This window comes from Cetorhinus maximus, chromosome 3 (assembly GCF_964194155.1).
Source record: "Cetorhinus maximus chromosome 3, sCetMax3.hap1.1, whole genome shotgun sequence".
Classification (NCBI taxonomy): Eukaryota; Metazoa; Chordata; class Chondrichthyes; order Lamniformes; family Cetorhinidae; genus Cetorhinus; species Cetorhinus maximus.
This window is the reverse complement of record NC_135881.1, coordinates 203265331-203282126: the sequence shown is the minus strand read 5'-3', so window position 1 is coordinate 203282126 and position 16796 is coordinate 203265331. Positions and strand designations below refer to the sequence as shown.

Here is a 16796-nt window from a genome sequence, read left to right as displayed (position 1 = left end):
ATGGAGAAATCTCTCTGGTGATAGTCAAGCCAATTTTTATCTTGCTGCCTCCCATCTGTAAACGCGGCAGCCGCAGGATGAACATTGGAATGTTACCACTCAAGATGTGCTTGTTGTGATTTTTAGGGTGGAGCTCGATTTGGGCAGCTATTGTTCCCACCAGAAAACAAGTAAGAGCCTCATAAATTGATAGGGGTAATTAGATGTTAGTGGGATGACCAACACCGCTTTCATCTCAAATCACCTTACCAGCACCATTTCCTCAACCCACTCACAAACCATGGATTTGCACAGGTCAAGAACCCTCCCCCTTCCACTTCATGACTGTGTCAGGTCTGTGCCACTTCAGGCCGAATCTCTGCTTCAGGTGCCATTTAGTGCAATTTCCTTAGCTGGTAATATGAGTTTCCTGGATTTTTTTTTCCCCTGCTAGGAAGAACACTTTGCACATTAGTTAGTGCAACTTCCTTAACCTTTAGGGCGTGTTTGTTTATGCCACAACTGCAGAGGCCGCACTTCCTGCAATTGCAATGCCTCTGATGTCACTTTCAGTGATGTTCTAGGCAGCTGCCGGCATCAAAGATGGCGGAGACCGAACTCAGCTAGGAAACACAGCTCTCACGGTCCCTCTCCTGAGCCCTCATCTACTTGCTGCCCCTCCCCTGAGCCCTCAGCACCTCTCGCTCCTCACCAGGGCCTGCTTGCTGCCCCACATTCTCCCAAGCCTCATCACCCCACTCGCTCGAGGGCCAGTGAGCAGGAGGTGGTGAGAACTTGGGAGAAGGTGACAAGAGGGAGGCGGCGAGGACTTGGGAGGCAGCAAGAAGGCAGCCAGCAGAGAAGGACAACGGGCCACAACAATGAAGTCAGCAGGAGAAATGGCAAATGCGCCAGCAGATGGTGGGGGTATCGAGTGGACATGCGCAACTGTTCCTGTTCAGCGGCAAAAGTTATAGTGTATGCTTTAGAAAGATACTCGCCATTCCCCAGTAAACACTTTGGTGCAGCTCCATCTCATGGTGGATGTAATCTACTGCATTAAGAATTCAGATAAACATTAGCAAATCAGCTGAACATCAGCAGATTGATGGTCACATAACGTTAGGTGATAAGTGACAGTGTTCAGAGTGTAACGTAACATCACACTCCCAGTGTCACCTAGATGTGCACTATCCTTGGAAAACTGACACCATCTGACTTTTATTTATTACATAATAGAAAAATAGATATCAATGGGCTGTAATCTAAATCCTACTGTCCAGAAACATTAATGCTCTTACCCCACTCTGTCATCCCATGGTCAGAAGTGTAGATGAAGGCAGTCTTCTTATCATTTCTGTAGAAGTCTTCAATGACAGATACAACTTCCTGAATGCCTTTATCCACTGTGTGGATATTTTCCTTGTACTCACTGTATAATAAATGTTCAGAATCAATTACTTGAAAAGCAAATATACACATGACTTCTGTAAATTACAGTAAAAGACTTGAATTTACATAGCATCTTTCACAACCTCTGGATGTTCCAAATCGTTTTACTGCCAATGTAGTACTTTTGAAGTGTAGTCACTATTATAATGTAGGAAACATTTGCACACAGCAAGCTCTTAAAAACAGCAATATTAAAATGACCAGATAATCTGTTTTTGGGATGTTGATTGAGGGATAAATCAACAAGGACACTGGGGAGAATTCCCCTGTTTTCTTCAAAATAGTGCCATGGGATCTTTCACGTCCCCCATGAGAGGACAGGTGGGACCTCAGTTTGACATCTCAGCTAAAAGGCAGCATCTCTGACAGTGCAGCACTCCCTCAGTACTGCACTGGAGTGCCAGCCTAGGTTTTAGTGCTTCAATCTGGGAATGGGACTTGAACCCACAGCCTTCTGTCTCAGAGGCAAGTGGGCTACCAATTAAGCCAGGGCTCAGTATTGAATTGCTGGTCCTTTACCAGAACATTCCAGTTAATTATAAACCCAGAAATACAAATTAAAAATCTAGTGTTATATAAATCACCACAAAGATGTGATATTCTATAAACTATAGAACAGCAGGTGCCATTCGCGGAGTTCAAATGTGAGTACAGGAATTGGATGATTTATCATCCAAACAGTACGAGGAGACGGGAATGGTGCTGAACATTGTGCAGTCATCAGCGAACAGCCCCACTTCTGAACTTGGAATGGAGGGAAAGTTATTGATGAATCAGCTGAAGATAGCTGGACCTAGGACACCATGAGAAACTCCTGCTGCAATGTTCCAGGGCTCCCATATCTAGGCTTTCAATTGCACAAGAGCCACAAGATTTATTTAAAAACTCATAGGCATTGCACGTTTCATTAATTTGGCTGGGATTACTTATTACAATGAAGTAAGAAGGTTGCCTCTGTAAAAAAAATCTCTTAGATATGTAGCAACAGAAATACTTTATCTAATGCTATAAAAGAAGGCTATCTCGTGGTGCAGTGGTAGCAGCCCTAGCTCTGGGCCAGAAACTACAGGTTCAAGTCCCACTTCAGGACTTGATAGCCATGGAAGGCACATGCATAAAGTGGCCAAACAGATTGATGATCAGCCTGAAGGCAACAGCAAACCACTGCAGCAGTTTGCCAAGCACAATCATGGATCAATCCGGTTGAAAGTCCATGGTTCTCTTAAGGCACGGTACCAGGAGCAGGAATGCTATAAAAGTCTGCTGGATGAATGAGCCATAAAGGAAATGATGATACCATTGTATTTTAGCAATAAAAAATATAAATGAGATAGCCACTAACAAATCCCATAGGGAATTCAGAAGAAGCTTGATACCTGGAGAGTGACTAGAAAGTGGAATTTGCTACCTCAAGTACTTTCTTGGCTGTTCAGCACTTTGGGGCTGCATTTCTCGACCTGTAGTCGAAAAAGATGCAGCTTCTCTTCCTTATTATGAACACTAGAAAGAATGTGGATTAAACCTTGCTGGCACTGCATTCCCTCAGCGGGAAAGCTAAAACTGGAGATTGTAATGTGCTTAAGGTCAGAAAGAATTTAAAAATGAATTTCTTAAAATGCCCGTTCAACGCTTCAGCCTTGCAACGAGTACCTAGGTTCTTTATGCTCAAGTGTTGGGGCCTTATTTCAGGCTAGGAAAGAGTGAAGGTAATGAGTACAACTGCACAAAAATCCTGCCTAACAGTGCAATTTGCGTGGCAGAAGTACTCCAGTTAGTTGCACAATGGTAACAATGTTGGATTTGACACACTAGTTAGAATGACAGACTAGCTCAAAAGCTACTCTGCTTCTCTACAGGCTGTTCACCATCAGGTAATAAGCTTACGACTGATCTTGTTTCAGGAGCACACAGGATTGTGACAGGATTTATTCTCATTTAGCACCCAATTGTCAGCAGAAAACACATTTGCTCACAAATAGGCGAGGGGGCCAAAGGCAGCCTTGTCCTACTCATCACAAGGGAGCACTTATTAATTTCCCATGACAACATATGCCCATGAAATACATTTAAAAATCACCATAGAAATATAACGACATGAAACTTAACCTCACTACATCCATCACTCCGCATTTAAAAAGTAGTCTAGTCCCAATAATGTGATGGGCTTAAACAAAAATAAGACTTGTAAAATTTTTTCGTGTGTTATGTAGATTTTTAGGTGACCGAGTGGGAGCTGGCAGACAACATAAAAGAGTTGCATGGCACACACCCCTTGGTGTCTCTCGCTCCGTACTCTTTTTCTAGAGTTTTGCTGCTCGCAGGTTGCTCTAGTTACATCAAGACCTGAATAATGCTATATGCCAAGTTTTAGATCACTTGCAAGCAGCAGGAAAAGGGTGATGAAAGGAATTTCAACAATATGCTTTTTGTTGCAGAGTTCCACATGCCACTATAACAGAAAGTTATTCTAAAGTAGAGCATGTTTGAGGCATCTTCTCGAGCCAATGTAAACAAAAGGATATTAGGATAGCTTTATCTTCCATCTCTGCATGGTAGTCAACACTTCAGTAATTATTTTCAACAATACAAAATATATGTTCACAGCACAGAAAAAGGCTATTCGGTCCTGGAAGTCCATGCCAGCATTTATACTCCACACAAGCATTCATCCACCCCTCTTCATCCAACTCCATCAATATATCCTTCTATCCCTTTCTCCCTCATGTGCTAATCCAGCTTCCCTTCAATGAGTCAATACTATTCGTCTGAACTACTTGTGGATATCAAGTTCCACAATCTAAAAGTACTTTGGGTGAAGTGAAGAGAGGTCTGCTGAATTCCCTATGGATTTATTACTGGACTATCTTACAATTACGGCCTCGAGTTCTGGTTTCACTTGCAAGTGGTAACATCTTCTCTGCATTTACCTTATCAAACACTTTCACAATTCTGAAGGCCTCCATCAGGTCTCCCTTCAATCTTTTCTTTTCTAGAGGAAAGAGCCTCGTATCACAGTAGTGTTTCGTAAACTCAGCCATTTTCGGACATGTAAATCCTTCAAACTCGAGCAGGAACACTTTTGGATAGGTTATGCACCCAATTTCAACAGCATCACTTTACATCTAGATGCAATGTGATGTGAGCATGGCAGCTCAGGGCAGGCTGTTTTTGCGTTTCATTGTATCGGCATTCACCCAAGCAGGCACCAGGGGCCTCAGTTTAACGTCTTATCTATAAAGTGGTATCAAAGAGGCCGATGGAACGTAACTATAACGTAGGTATTCCCACTCAGTAACCATAGCTTGGCCCTTCATTTAAGATATCATTCTGGATAATGGTCACCAGACTGTCGTCAAGGCAAGTAGGTCTTTCCTACGTAAAAACAGAAAGTGCTGGAAAAACTCAGCTGATCTGGCTGCATTTGTGGAGAGAGAAACAGAGTTAACTCCAATATGACTCTTCTTCAATCTTTCCTAAGGTGGGACCACTCACTGGCTGGATAACTTTGTTTCACCCAGCGCTGATATTATGACCGTGCTTGTAAATTCTATCCTTCTTGCTGTGAGGCCCAGCATTCCATCAATCTCTGATCTCTGGCGGAATCTTCCTGAGGAGGGGACGGAGATGGCGGATGGGGTGTACAATGGACTTTCATAAAGCTTTTGACAAGGTACCACGTAGGAAACTGTTGGAAAAGATTAAGGGGTATGGAATTAGGGGGAAGATTTCAGAAAGCCCGGTTAGAAGGGAAGAGAACTTCCGAGCAGTTTCTCGGAAAGATTGCAAATGGGCAGCAGTCTCCACAGGGTTCCGTTCTGGGGCATCTGTTCACTGTACACATCAATGATTTGCAGACAAGGCTTTAGGTAATGGTGGCCAAATCTGCTGCTGATACCAAAATAGGAAGCATAGATAGTAGTTCTGAGAATCTTAGGAAACTGCAGTGGGGCTAGCAATGGTGGAATGATGAAACTGGCCATAAAAATGGCAGACGGAATTCAACTTCAGTAGGTGCGAAGTGGTGCATTTTGGTAAAAAGAAATGTCATAATTATACTTTATATGGCAGAAAGTTGAATGATTTGAGGGTCTGAGTTCATACGAGTACTATTGTAATGTTACACTAGGAAGAATGTTGAAGTAATAATCAGCACAGATTTAGTAGGACGCTGTCTGGTGTGAGGAAATACAAATACGAGAAAAAGAAACAGGAACTGATTTTGTTAGAGAGGAGATTACAGGGCAATTTGACAACCGCATTTAAAATTATGAAGGGATGGGGTAGAGTAGATGCACATAGACTGTTTCCATTCATTGAGGAGGTCTAGAATGAGGAGACAAGATTAATTGCAATAGGACAGAGCGTAAACTTTTTATTTCTTTTCTGAAGGGTATCGAGGTCTTGGAATGTCAGTTTAGTGGTTGAAGCACAGACCATGATTTGAGAGTAGACAGGGTAGGTGATTGAAGGAAAAGGTGATAGTAATTCAGGAACTGCGCAGGCACATGGAACTAGGACTTTTGTTAAAATGCTAACATGGACTGTTTCCATGTAAACTTCTAAGTCATTCTACATAACCTTCTGCACCAGTGGGTTAGCTTTTACTAACTTACTCCCAGACCCTTAACTTATTTTATCTATTGAACTATAATCCAGACATACCAACAGTGACTTTGTGTTAGACTGCATTTGCCATCATTTTACCCATTCTCATTATCAAAGCTCCTTTTTAATATTTTCTGCTCCTTCCTTGATCATATGTCCTCCACTGCTATCAACTACAAACTTTAATGTCGTTCCCAAATCTCAGACACTTTCATGTGGAATGAAATTTCCCATTTATACCGCGATGTTGTGTCTAATTTATCTCGCAATCCCTCGTGTGGAACTGTATTAAATGCCTTATGGGGTGCAGGCAGGAAAGTTGATTTGAGGCAACAATCAGATCTTATCGAATGGTGGAATAGGCTCGAGGGGCCAAATGGCCTACTCCTGCTCCTAATTTTGTCTTCTTGTGTGCCTTCTGAAAATCCACGTCTACAACATCCTTTAGCCCTACTTTATCCATCTATTCAGTGACTGTCAAAATGAAAATGGTCTTATAGGCTGGCTAGACATACCTTTCGCCATACCAAGGGAACTTTCCAAATACTCACTTAAGGATTCTAGCAATTTTCCCACTGCTGATTTTAAACTCACTGGCGCGCAGTCCCGAGTTTGTCTGTGTCTCGGTTTTTGAATGATGATTTAACATTTACTGCCTTTCAACCAGGGAACTATCCCTGAAGCTAGCAAACTTTGGGAGATGGAAAAGGCAAGACCAAAGCGCAGGAAAATAATATAAAAGTTGAAAAGGATAAGGGAGAATTACCTTGACATTGGTCTGTGAGCATGTCCATTAGTGTCCAACCCAAGTAAATGCAGGAAATAAACAACCTGATCTGCGTTCATTTTATTTGAGAGTGTTTTATTACTTTTGGCAAATTCAAAAAAGTCCTGTTGAAAAAAAAGAAACAAGGATTAATTTACGCAGCCAAGTATAGTAATATTCCTTCTACTGTGGCCCCATATGTCTCAGCCCCAACTTCCAAAAAGAGCACCCCCCACTACAGCAATTTATCCCATTTCCACAGCTCATGTGTGATTGACAATTATTGTCAATTCAGGGGCGGTTTTGTACAGTAGGTCCATGCTATCCAGGAATTAAAATTAAGAACACTCAAACCTAGTTTACGTAGGATCCTCACAGTGAGTAAACAAAGAAGATTTTCATTCCATCTGTCCAGGCAAGCTTTCAACTCATGTCCCAGAAGTGAAAGATTAGTGTCCTAACCCACTGCACCAATCACTCCCACAAAACTCCAGTCCTCCACCCCACAAGAGGCATTTCTTACACTGTATCACCATCCCCTAAAGTTAGGTGAGCAATATTTTTATCAATATTACCTGTGCCATCTATGTTTCAAAAGCATCAGGATCAGATTTTAAATAGCTACTGAAAAATACAAAAGCATCGAGAGCACCAGCAAAATAAAAAAGGCCTCCTTTCAACAACAATAACTTGTATTTATATAGCGCCTTTAATGTCATAAAACATCCCACGGCATTTCACAGGAGGGCTATCAAATATTATCTGATACCGAGCCACATGAAGAGATACAAAGGATGATGACCAAAAACTTGGTGAAACAGGTAGGTTTTAAAGGAGCGTCTTAAAGGAGAAGAGGGAGGTGGAGAAGCAGAGAGGTTTATGGAAGGGATTCCAGAGCTAAGGGCCTTGAAAACATCTCCTGAAAAGACCTAAGCATTTCCCATTTAGTGTCAGTAAGTCTCCAATCAGGTGAAGCACATTTCAGATACCTTTACTTCACTAAACACCCAAGTGTCCAGCTTTGATGAATCCTGAGCAGCAAAATCCTCCTTCTCAGCTGGGTACATGTGCGTATAAACATGGTCGCCACTGGAACCTATGTCAGATAAAAATTTTGACAACTTAAGCCAGAATGATTTTAATAGCCAAAAACAGATACTTTGTACACTGGAGTGTGCACATCCTGATCAAACAATCGATCATAATGCTTAATGGAGCCATGGACTCACTTAACAAGAATTCTGACTTATACTTCAGTTAAGTTCCAACAGTAAAATGAATTTTGCTGTAAAGCATTAGTACATGCAATTGGCTTGTCCTAGTCCTTAGTAAAACAATATACATAGCAATCATCAAAATCCATTTTCCACATTTCCACTGATTGCATATTCCTGGGTTTTATGGCACAGTGAATTTGCGGAAAACAATTCCTCTCCCCCACCCCCCTCCACCCACCCAACAACCAAAGTTGAGGGAAAAGGATTTCAGGAATCACACATTGTTTACTATTTTAAAAATCTGCTCAAGAGTTACATACCCATCAAATCTATGGTTTCACAGTGTGTTGAATGATGCCATGATACATAAGATCATAGGAAATAGGAGCAGGAGTAGGCCATTTGGCCTGTTGACCCTGCTCTGCTATTCAAGAAGATCATGGCTGATCTGATTGTGGCCTGAGCTCCAGTTTCCTGTCCACCTCCCCCCCACAACCCTTGGCTCCCTTGTCAATCAAAAATCTGTCTAACTCAGCCTTGAATATGTTCAATGACCCAGCCTCCCTGCCCTCTGGGGAACAGAATTCCAAAAAATAATGACCCTCTAAGAGAAGAAATTCCTCCTCATCTCCAACTAAAAGGGAGAACACTTATTTTTACCTCCACGTTCTAGATTCCCCATGAGGGGAAATATCCTCTCAACATCTACCCTATCAAGACTGAAGTCTGAATCTTATATGTTTCAATAATATCACCTCTCATTCTTTTAAACTCCAATGAGTATAGACCCAACTTTTCCTCATAAGAGAGGAGGAGGAGACAATGGCGTAGTGGTATTGTCAGTGGACTAGTAATCCAGAGACACAGAATAATGCTCTGGTAACCCAGAGTTCAAATCCCACCATGGCAGAGTTTGGAAAAAAATCTGGAATTAAAACCATTGTCGATTGTTGTAAAAATCCATCTGTTTCACTAATGTCCAAATAAGCAATGTGGTTGACTTGACTCAGGAATGGCCGAGCAAGCCACTCAATTATATCAAACCGTCAAAAAAGTAATGATAACTAGACAGTTGAAATGGCAAACTCAACCCTGTAAAGTCCTCCTTACTAACATCTGGGGGCTAGTGCCAAAATTGGGAGAGGTGTCTCACAGATTAGTCAAGCAAAAGCCCGACATAGTCATCCTCACGGAATCATACCTTACAGATAATATCCCAGACACTACCATCACCAGCAGAGGTGGCAGCACAGTGATATACTAGGAGGGAGTTGCCCTAGGAGTCCTCAACATCGACTCTGGACCACATAAGGTCTCATGGAGTCAGGCCAAACATTGGCAAGGAAACCTCCTGCTGATTAGCATGTACCACTGATGAATTAGTGCACCTCCATGTTGAACATCATTCTGGAGGAAGCACTGAGGGTGGCAAGGGTGCAGAATATACTCTGGGTGGGGGACTTCAATGTCCATCACCACGCGTGGCTTGATAGCACCACTACTGACTGAGCTGGCCGAGTCCTAAAGAACATAGCTGCTAGACTGGGTCTGCGGCAGGTGATGAGAGAACCAACAAGAGGGGAAAATCATGACCTCATCCTCACCAACCTGCCTGCCGCAGATGCATCTGTCCATGACAGTATTGGTAGGAGTGACAACTGCACAGTCGTTGTGGAGACAAAGTCCCGCCTTCACAATGAAGATGCCCTGCATCTTGCTGTGTGGCATTCCATCGTGCTAAGTGGGATAGATCTCAAACATATCTAGCAACTCAAGACTGTGCATCCATGAGGCGCTGTGGGCCATCAGCAGGAGCAGAATTGTACGCGAACACAATCTATAACCTCATGGCACGGCATATCCCCCACTCTACCATTACAATCAAGCCAGGGGACTAACTCCAGTTCAATGAAGAATGCAGGATGGCATGCCAGGAGCAGCACCAAGCATACCTAAAAATGAGGTGTCAATCTGGTGATGCTATAACACAGGACTACTTGCGTACCAAGCAGCAAGTGACAGACACAGCTACGCGATCCCACAACCAAAAGGATCATATCTAAGCTCTGCAGTCCTGCCACATTCTGTCGTGAATGGTGGTGGAGAATTAAACAACTCACTGGAGGAAGAGGCTCCATAAATATCCCCATCCTCAATGATGGAGGAGCCCAGCACATCAGTGCAAAATATAAGGCTGAAGCATTTGCTACAATCTTCAGCCAGAAGTGCCAAGTGGATGATCCATCTCAGCCTCCTCCGGAGATCCCCAGCATCACAGATGCTAGTCTTCAGCCAATTCAATTCACTCCACGTGATATCAAGAAACAGCTGAAGGAACTGGACACTGCAAAGGCTATGGGCCCTGACAATATTCCAGCAATAGTACTGAAGACCTGTGCTCCAGGACTTGCTGCGCGCCTAGTTAAGCTGTTCCAGTATACCTACATCACTGACATCTACCCGGCTATGTGGAAAAATGCCCAGGTATGTCCTGTATACGAAAAGCAGGACAAATCCAACCTGGCCAATTACTGCCCCATCAGTCTACTCTCGATCATCAGTAAAGAAATGGAAAGGGTCATCAACAGTGCTATCAAGTGGCACTTGCTTAGCAATAACCTGCCCACTGACGCCCAGTTTGGGTTCCACCAGGACCACTCAGTTCCTGACCTCATTACAGTCTTGGTTCAAACATGGCTAAAAGAGCTGAACTCCCAAGGTGAGGTGAGAGTGACTGCCCTTGACATCAAGGGAGCATTTGACCAAGTTTGGCATCAAGGAGCCCTAGCAAAACTGCAGTCAATGGGAATCAGGGGGAAAAATCATCAGCGAACATCCCCACTGCTGATATTATGATGGAAGGAAGGTGATTGATGAAGCAGTTGAAGGTGGGTGGGCTGAGGTCACTACACTGAGGAACTCTTGCAGTGATGTCCAGGAACTGACATGAATGACCTCCAACAACCATTTTCCTTTGTGCTAGATATGACTCCAACCAGTGGACAGTTTTTCCCTGATTCCCATTAACTCCAGTTTTGCTAGGGCTCCTTGATGTCACACTCAGTCAAATGCTCCCTTGATGTCAAGGGCAGTCACTCTCACCTCACCTCTCTTCAGGTCTTTTGTCCATGTTTGAACCAAGACTGTAATGAAATCAGGAACTGAGTGGTCCTGGTGGAACCCAAACTGGGCGTCAGTGGGCAGGTTATTGCTAAGCAAGTGCCGCTTGATAGCACTGTTGATGACCCTTTCCATTACTTTACTGATGACCGAGAGTAGACTGATGGGGCAGTAATTGGCCAGGTTGGATTTGTCCTGCTTTTCATATACAGGACCTACCTGGGCATTTTTCCACATAGCCGGGTAGATGCCAGTGATGTAGCTATACTGGAACAGCTTGGCTAGGGGCACGGCAAGTTCTGGAGCACAAGTCTTCAGGACTAATGCTGGAATATTGTCAGGGCCCAAAGCCTTTGCAGTATCCAGTGCCTTCAGCCGTTTCTTGGTATCACGTGGAGTGAATTGTATTGGCTGAAGACTGGCATCTGTGATGCTGGGGGCCTCTGGAGGAGGCCGAGGTGGATCATCCACTCGGTGCTTCTGGCTGAAGATTGTAGTAAATACTTCAGCTTTATCTTTTGCACTGATGTGCTGGGCTCCCCCATCATTGAGGATGGGGGTATTTGTGGAGCCTCCTCCTCCAGTGAGATGTTTAATTGTCTATCATTATTCACGCCTGGATGTGGCAGGACTGCAGAGCTTAGATCTGATCTGTTGGTTGTGGGATCATTTAGCTCTCTCTATTGTATGCTGCCTACGCTGTCTGGCACGCAAGTAGTCCTGAGTTGTAGCTTCATCAGGTTGACACTTAATTTTTAAGTATGCCTGGTGCTGTTCCTGGCATGCCCTCCTGCACTCTTCATTGAACAAAGGTGATCCCCTGGCTTGGTGGTAATGGTAGAGTGGGGGTTATGCTGGGAGGGCGTGGGTTATGGGTTACAGATTGTGGTTGAGTACAATTCTGCTGCTGCTGATGACCCACAGCACCTCATGGACGCCCAGTATTGAGTTCTTAGATCTGTTCAAAATCTATCCCGTTTAGCACAGTGGTAGTGCCACACAACACAATGGAGGGTATCTCCAATGTGAAGACGGGACTTTGTCTCCACAACAACTGTGCAGTGGTCACTCCTACCGATACTGTTATGGACAGATGCATCTGTGGCAGGCAGTTTGGTGAGGATGAGGTCAAGTATGCTTTCCCTCTTGTTGTTTCCCTCACCACCTGCCGCAGACCCAGTCTAGCAGCCATGTCCTTTAGGACTTGGCCAGCTCAGTCAGTAGTGGTGCTACCAAACCACTCTTGGTGATGGACATTGAAGTCCCCCACCCAGAGTACATTCTGCGCCCTTGCCATCCTCAGTGCTTCCTCCATGTGGTGTTCAACATGGAGGAGCACTGACTCATCAGCTGAAGGAGGGGGGTGGTACATGGTAATCAGCAGGAGGTTTCCTTGCCCATGTTTGACCTGATGCCATGAGACTTCATGAAATCTAGAGTCAATGTTGAGGATTCCTAGGGCAACTCCCTCCCAACTGTATACCACTGTGCCGCCACCTCTGCTGTGTCTGTCCTGTCGATGGAACAGGACATACCCATGGATGGCGATGGTGGTGCCTAGGACGTTATCTGCAAAGTATGATTCCATGAGTATGAGTATGTTGCTTGACTAGTCTGTGACAACTCTCCCAATTTTAGTACAAGCCCCCAGGTGTTATTTAGGAGGACTTTGTAGGGTCGACAGGACTGAGTTTGCCATTGTCACTTCCAGTGCCTCAGTCAATCTGGTCCGTCTGGTTTCATTCCTTATAGACTTTGTAGTGATTTGATTCAACTGAGTGGCTTGCTAGGCTATTTCAGAGGGTATTTAAGAGTCAACCACATTGCTGTGGGTCTGGAGTCACATGTAGGCCTGACCATGTCAGAACAGCAGATTTCTATCTCTTAAGGACATTAGTGAACCAGATAGGTTTTACAGATCCCTCAGCACCACAGCAATCTGCAGTCTCTCTACATTTAAATAATATTCTGCTTTTTTATTCTTCCTGCCAAAGTGGACAACTTCGTATTTTTCCAAATCATACTCCATCTGCCAAATTTTTGCCCACTCACTTAACCTGTCTATATCCCTTTGCAGATTCTTTGTGTCCTCCTCTCAACTTGTATTCCTACTTGTTTTTGTATAATTAGCAAGTTTGGCTACAATACAGCCGGTCCCTTCATTCAAGTCAATAATATAGATCACACATTACATTAGTACATTAATAAAGATCATGAAAATAATCTTCTGAACCTGATTTTTGGCAGGAAATGAAAACTGTTTGGATTTTTTTTTAAGGGATCTTCTTTAAGTAGAGCTGTGTGAGCCATATTCATAGCACATTCTAAGAAATGCCAGTCTTTGAATATTTGCTTGATATGTGGGTATGCAGATGAGATTTACTAGAATGCTATCAGGCATGAAAGTCTTCAGTTACAGGGAGCAATGGGAGTAACTGGGCTGGTTTTCCCTAGGGCAGAGAAGGTTAAGGGGAGATTTAATAGAGCTGTTCAAAATCTTGAAGGGTTTCAATAAAGTAAATAATAAGAAACTGTTTCCAGCAGCAGAAGGTTTGGTAATCACTGGACACAGATTTAAGGTAATTGGCAGAATAACTAGGGGTGACATGAGGAAAAAAACTATGTGGCAAATTGTGGTGATCTGGAATGCACTGTCTGAAAGAGTGGTAGAAACAATAGCAACTGCCAAAAGGGAATTAGCCAAGTACTTGAAAAAGAAGCATTTGCAGGGCTAGGGGGAAACAGCAGAGGTGTGAGACTTATTGGGTGCTCTTTCAAAGAGCTGGCATGAGCAGATTGGGCCAAATGACTTTCTGCTACTCTGCATCATTCTATGATTCTCTGTACAAGACAGTGCAGTGAAAGTGTTCCCATAAAGACAGTCCTCTAAAGACTCAGGTTCAGCAACAAATGACCATTTCAGATCACACGTCAAAGCCATATTCACTCACAAACATTCCCCACAGCAACAACATATGAACATACAAAATAGGAGCAGAAGGGGAAGCGATGGCGTAGTGGTCTTGTCACTGGGCTAGTAATCCAGAGACCCAGAGTAATGCTCTGGGGATTCGGGTTTGAATCCCACCACTGGCAGATGATGGATTTGAATTCAATAGAAAATCTGGAATTAAAAGTCTAATGATGGCCATGAAACCATTGTTGATTGCCGTAAAAACCCATCTGGTTCACTAATGCCCCTTTAGGGAAGGAAATCTGCCGTCCTTACCTGGTCAGGCCTACATGTGACCTACAGGTCCACAGCAATGTGGCTGACTCTTAACTGCCCTCTGAACAAGGGCAATTAGGGATGGGCAATAAATGTTGGCCTGGCCAGCGATGCCCACATCCCATGAATGAATAAAAAAAATGTAGGCCATTTGGCCTACGTTTTATTAAGATCATGGCTGATCAGCTTGTGTTTCAAATTCCACATTCCCCTCTACCCCCAAAAGCCTTCAATTCCCTTGCCTAACAAGAATCTATCTACCCCCACCTTAAAAATATTCAATGACCCCGCTTCCACCATCTTCTAAGGCAGTTCCAAAGTTACACAATTCTCTGAGAGAAAAAAATTTCTCCTCATCTCTCTCCTAAAAGGACAATCCCTAATTTTAAAACAGTGCCCCCTAGTTCAGGACTCACCCGAAAGAGGAAACATCCTTTCCATGTCCACCTTGTCAATACCGTTCAGGATCTTCAATCAAGATCCAATCATGTCACTCCTCACTCTCCTAAACTCCAGTGGAAACAAGCCCAGTCTGTTTAACCTTTCCTCATTAGACAACCCAATCATTCCGGAAATCAATCTAGTAAACCTCCTCCGAACTGCCTCCAACTCAATTAGATCCTTCCTTAAATAAGGAGACCAAAACTGCACACAATATTTGAGATGTGGTCTCACCAATGCCCTGTATAACTTAAGCATAAAATCCTTACTTTTATGTGCAATTCCTCTCGTAATCAAGGATAGCATGATATTAGCCTTCTTAATTACTTTCTGTACCTGCATTCTAACTTTTTGTGACTTATGCACTAGAACACCTAGATCCCTCTGCACCTCGGAATTCTGCAGCCATTTTCAATTTAAGTAATACTCTGTTTTTTTTATTCTTCCTGGCAAAGTGAACAACTTCACATTTTCCTACATTATAATGCCATATTTTTGCCACTCACTCAACCTATTTATACCCGTATGCAAACTCCTTATGTCCTCTTCACAACATACTTGCCTACCTATCTTTATGTCATCAGCAAATTTAGCTATCATGCCTTCATTCCCCTCATCCAAGTCATTGATATAAATTGTAAAAGTTGAGGCCCCAGCACAGACCCCTATGGGTCTCCACACGTCACATCCTGCCAATCAGATTGACACATTTATGCATACTCTGTTTCCTGCCAGCCAGCCAATCTTCTACCCATGCTAATACATTACCCCCACACCATGAGCTTTTATTTTTCTGGAAATCCAAGTGCAGCACATCTACAGGCTCCCCTTTATCAACAGCACATTACTCCATCAAAGAACTCCAATAAATTGATTAAACATGATTTCCTTTTCACAAAACCATGCTGATTCTTCCCGATTACTTGGAGCTTCTCCAAGTGCCTAGCTATAACCTCCTTAATGATTGATTCTAACATCTTTCCCATGACAGAGACATCAAGTTAACTGGCCTATAGTTTCCTGTTTTCTGCCTCCCTCCCTTCTTGAATAGAAGGGTTATATTTGCTACTTTCCAGTCTGATGGAACCTTTTCAGAATATAAGGAATTTTGGAAAATTAACATCAATGCATTTACTATCTCACTCGCCACCTCTTTTAAGACCCTAGGATGAAGTCCATCAGGACCCAGGGACTTGTCAACCCGCAGTTCCATCAGTTTGTTCAGTACCGCTTCCCTAGTGATTGCAATTTCACCAAGTTCCTCTCTCCCTTCCACCTCCTGATTTACAGCTATTACTGGAATGTTTTTTGTATGTATTTACTATCCCTCCACTACGGTGTCAGATAAGATGCTGGAGCCATGACAATGGGCTGTACTCCATATTTAGAAAAACAATCTTGAAGTTAAGTGGCAGTCTGATGGTAAATCCCACAAAAAGTGGTGTTCGCAAACTGTACAAATAATTGTCGATCATGTGTATCCTTTTTGAGTCCCTTACTTGTTTCTTTGAGTTTTACAAATGTTCTATTTTTTAAAAAAAGAATTGTTATGGTATAGTGAAGTGAATACTTTGTAGCAGGAATTCGTGCCCTTTCTTGTGTTTTTTTCCCCTAATATTTAAGTATTTTTTCAATAAAAGAATACTTTCACCTTCTGTCTATTAAAATACCCAGTTACAGCACGAGAATTAATGCTAGTTTGTTGGCGGAAAGTGCCAGGGTAGCAGCTCTATTCATAGTCATGCAAAAGCAGCAGACAAGATTAAATATTCCCCAGGACAGCCTTCTACTTTCCACCCTCCATAAGCGTGAGCTCATCGAAAACTCTGCTGACCATATCCTAACTTGTACCATGACCACTCACCCATAACCCCTTTGCTCATTAATCTACATGGGGAGACTATAACTAAGGGACACACTTTAAGCATAAGAGGTCTTCCTTTTAAGACGGAGATGTTGAGAATTTTTTTTCTCTCAGAGAGTCGTA

General features: G+C 43.1%; 1 protein-coding gene across 2 annotated transcripts in view; it reads right to left on the bottom strand.

Moving 5' to 3' along the window:
- pign (phosphatidylinositol glycan anchor biosynthesis, class N) overlaps positions 1–16796 on the bottom strand; it is a 131314-nt gene that overhangs the window by 95945 nt on the left and 18573 nt on the right. For both annotated transcript variants that reach the window (XR_013576264.1, XM_078539641.1), the window contains exons 5-7: positions 7792–7898; positions 6803–6927; positions 1281–1411 (exon numbers count right to left, since the gene is read on the bottom strand). Coding sequence is in view for 1 of the 2 variants with exons in the window: in XM_078539641.1 (XP_078395767.1) it covers positions 1281–1411; positions 6803–6927; positions 7792–7898 (363 nt within the window). In the remaining variant the exon portion in view is untranslated. The remainder of the gene's footprint in view (positions 1–1280; positions 1412–6802; positions 6928–7791; positions 7899–16796) is intronic.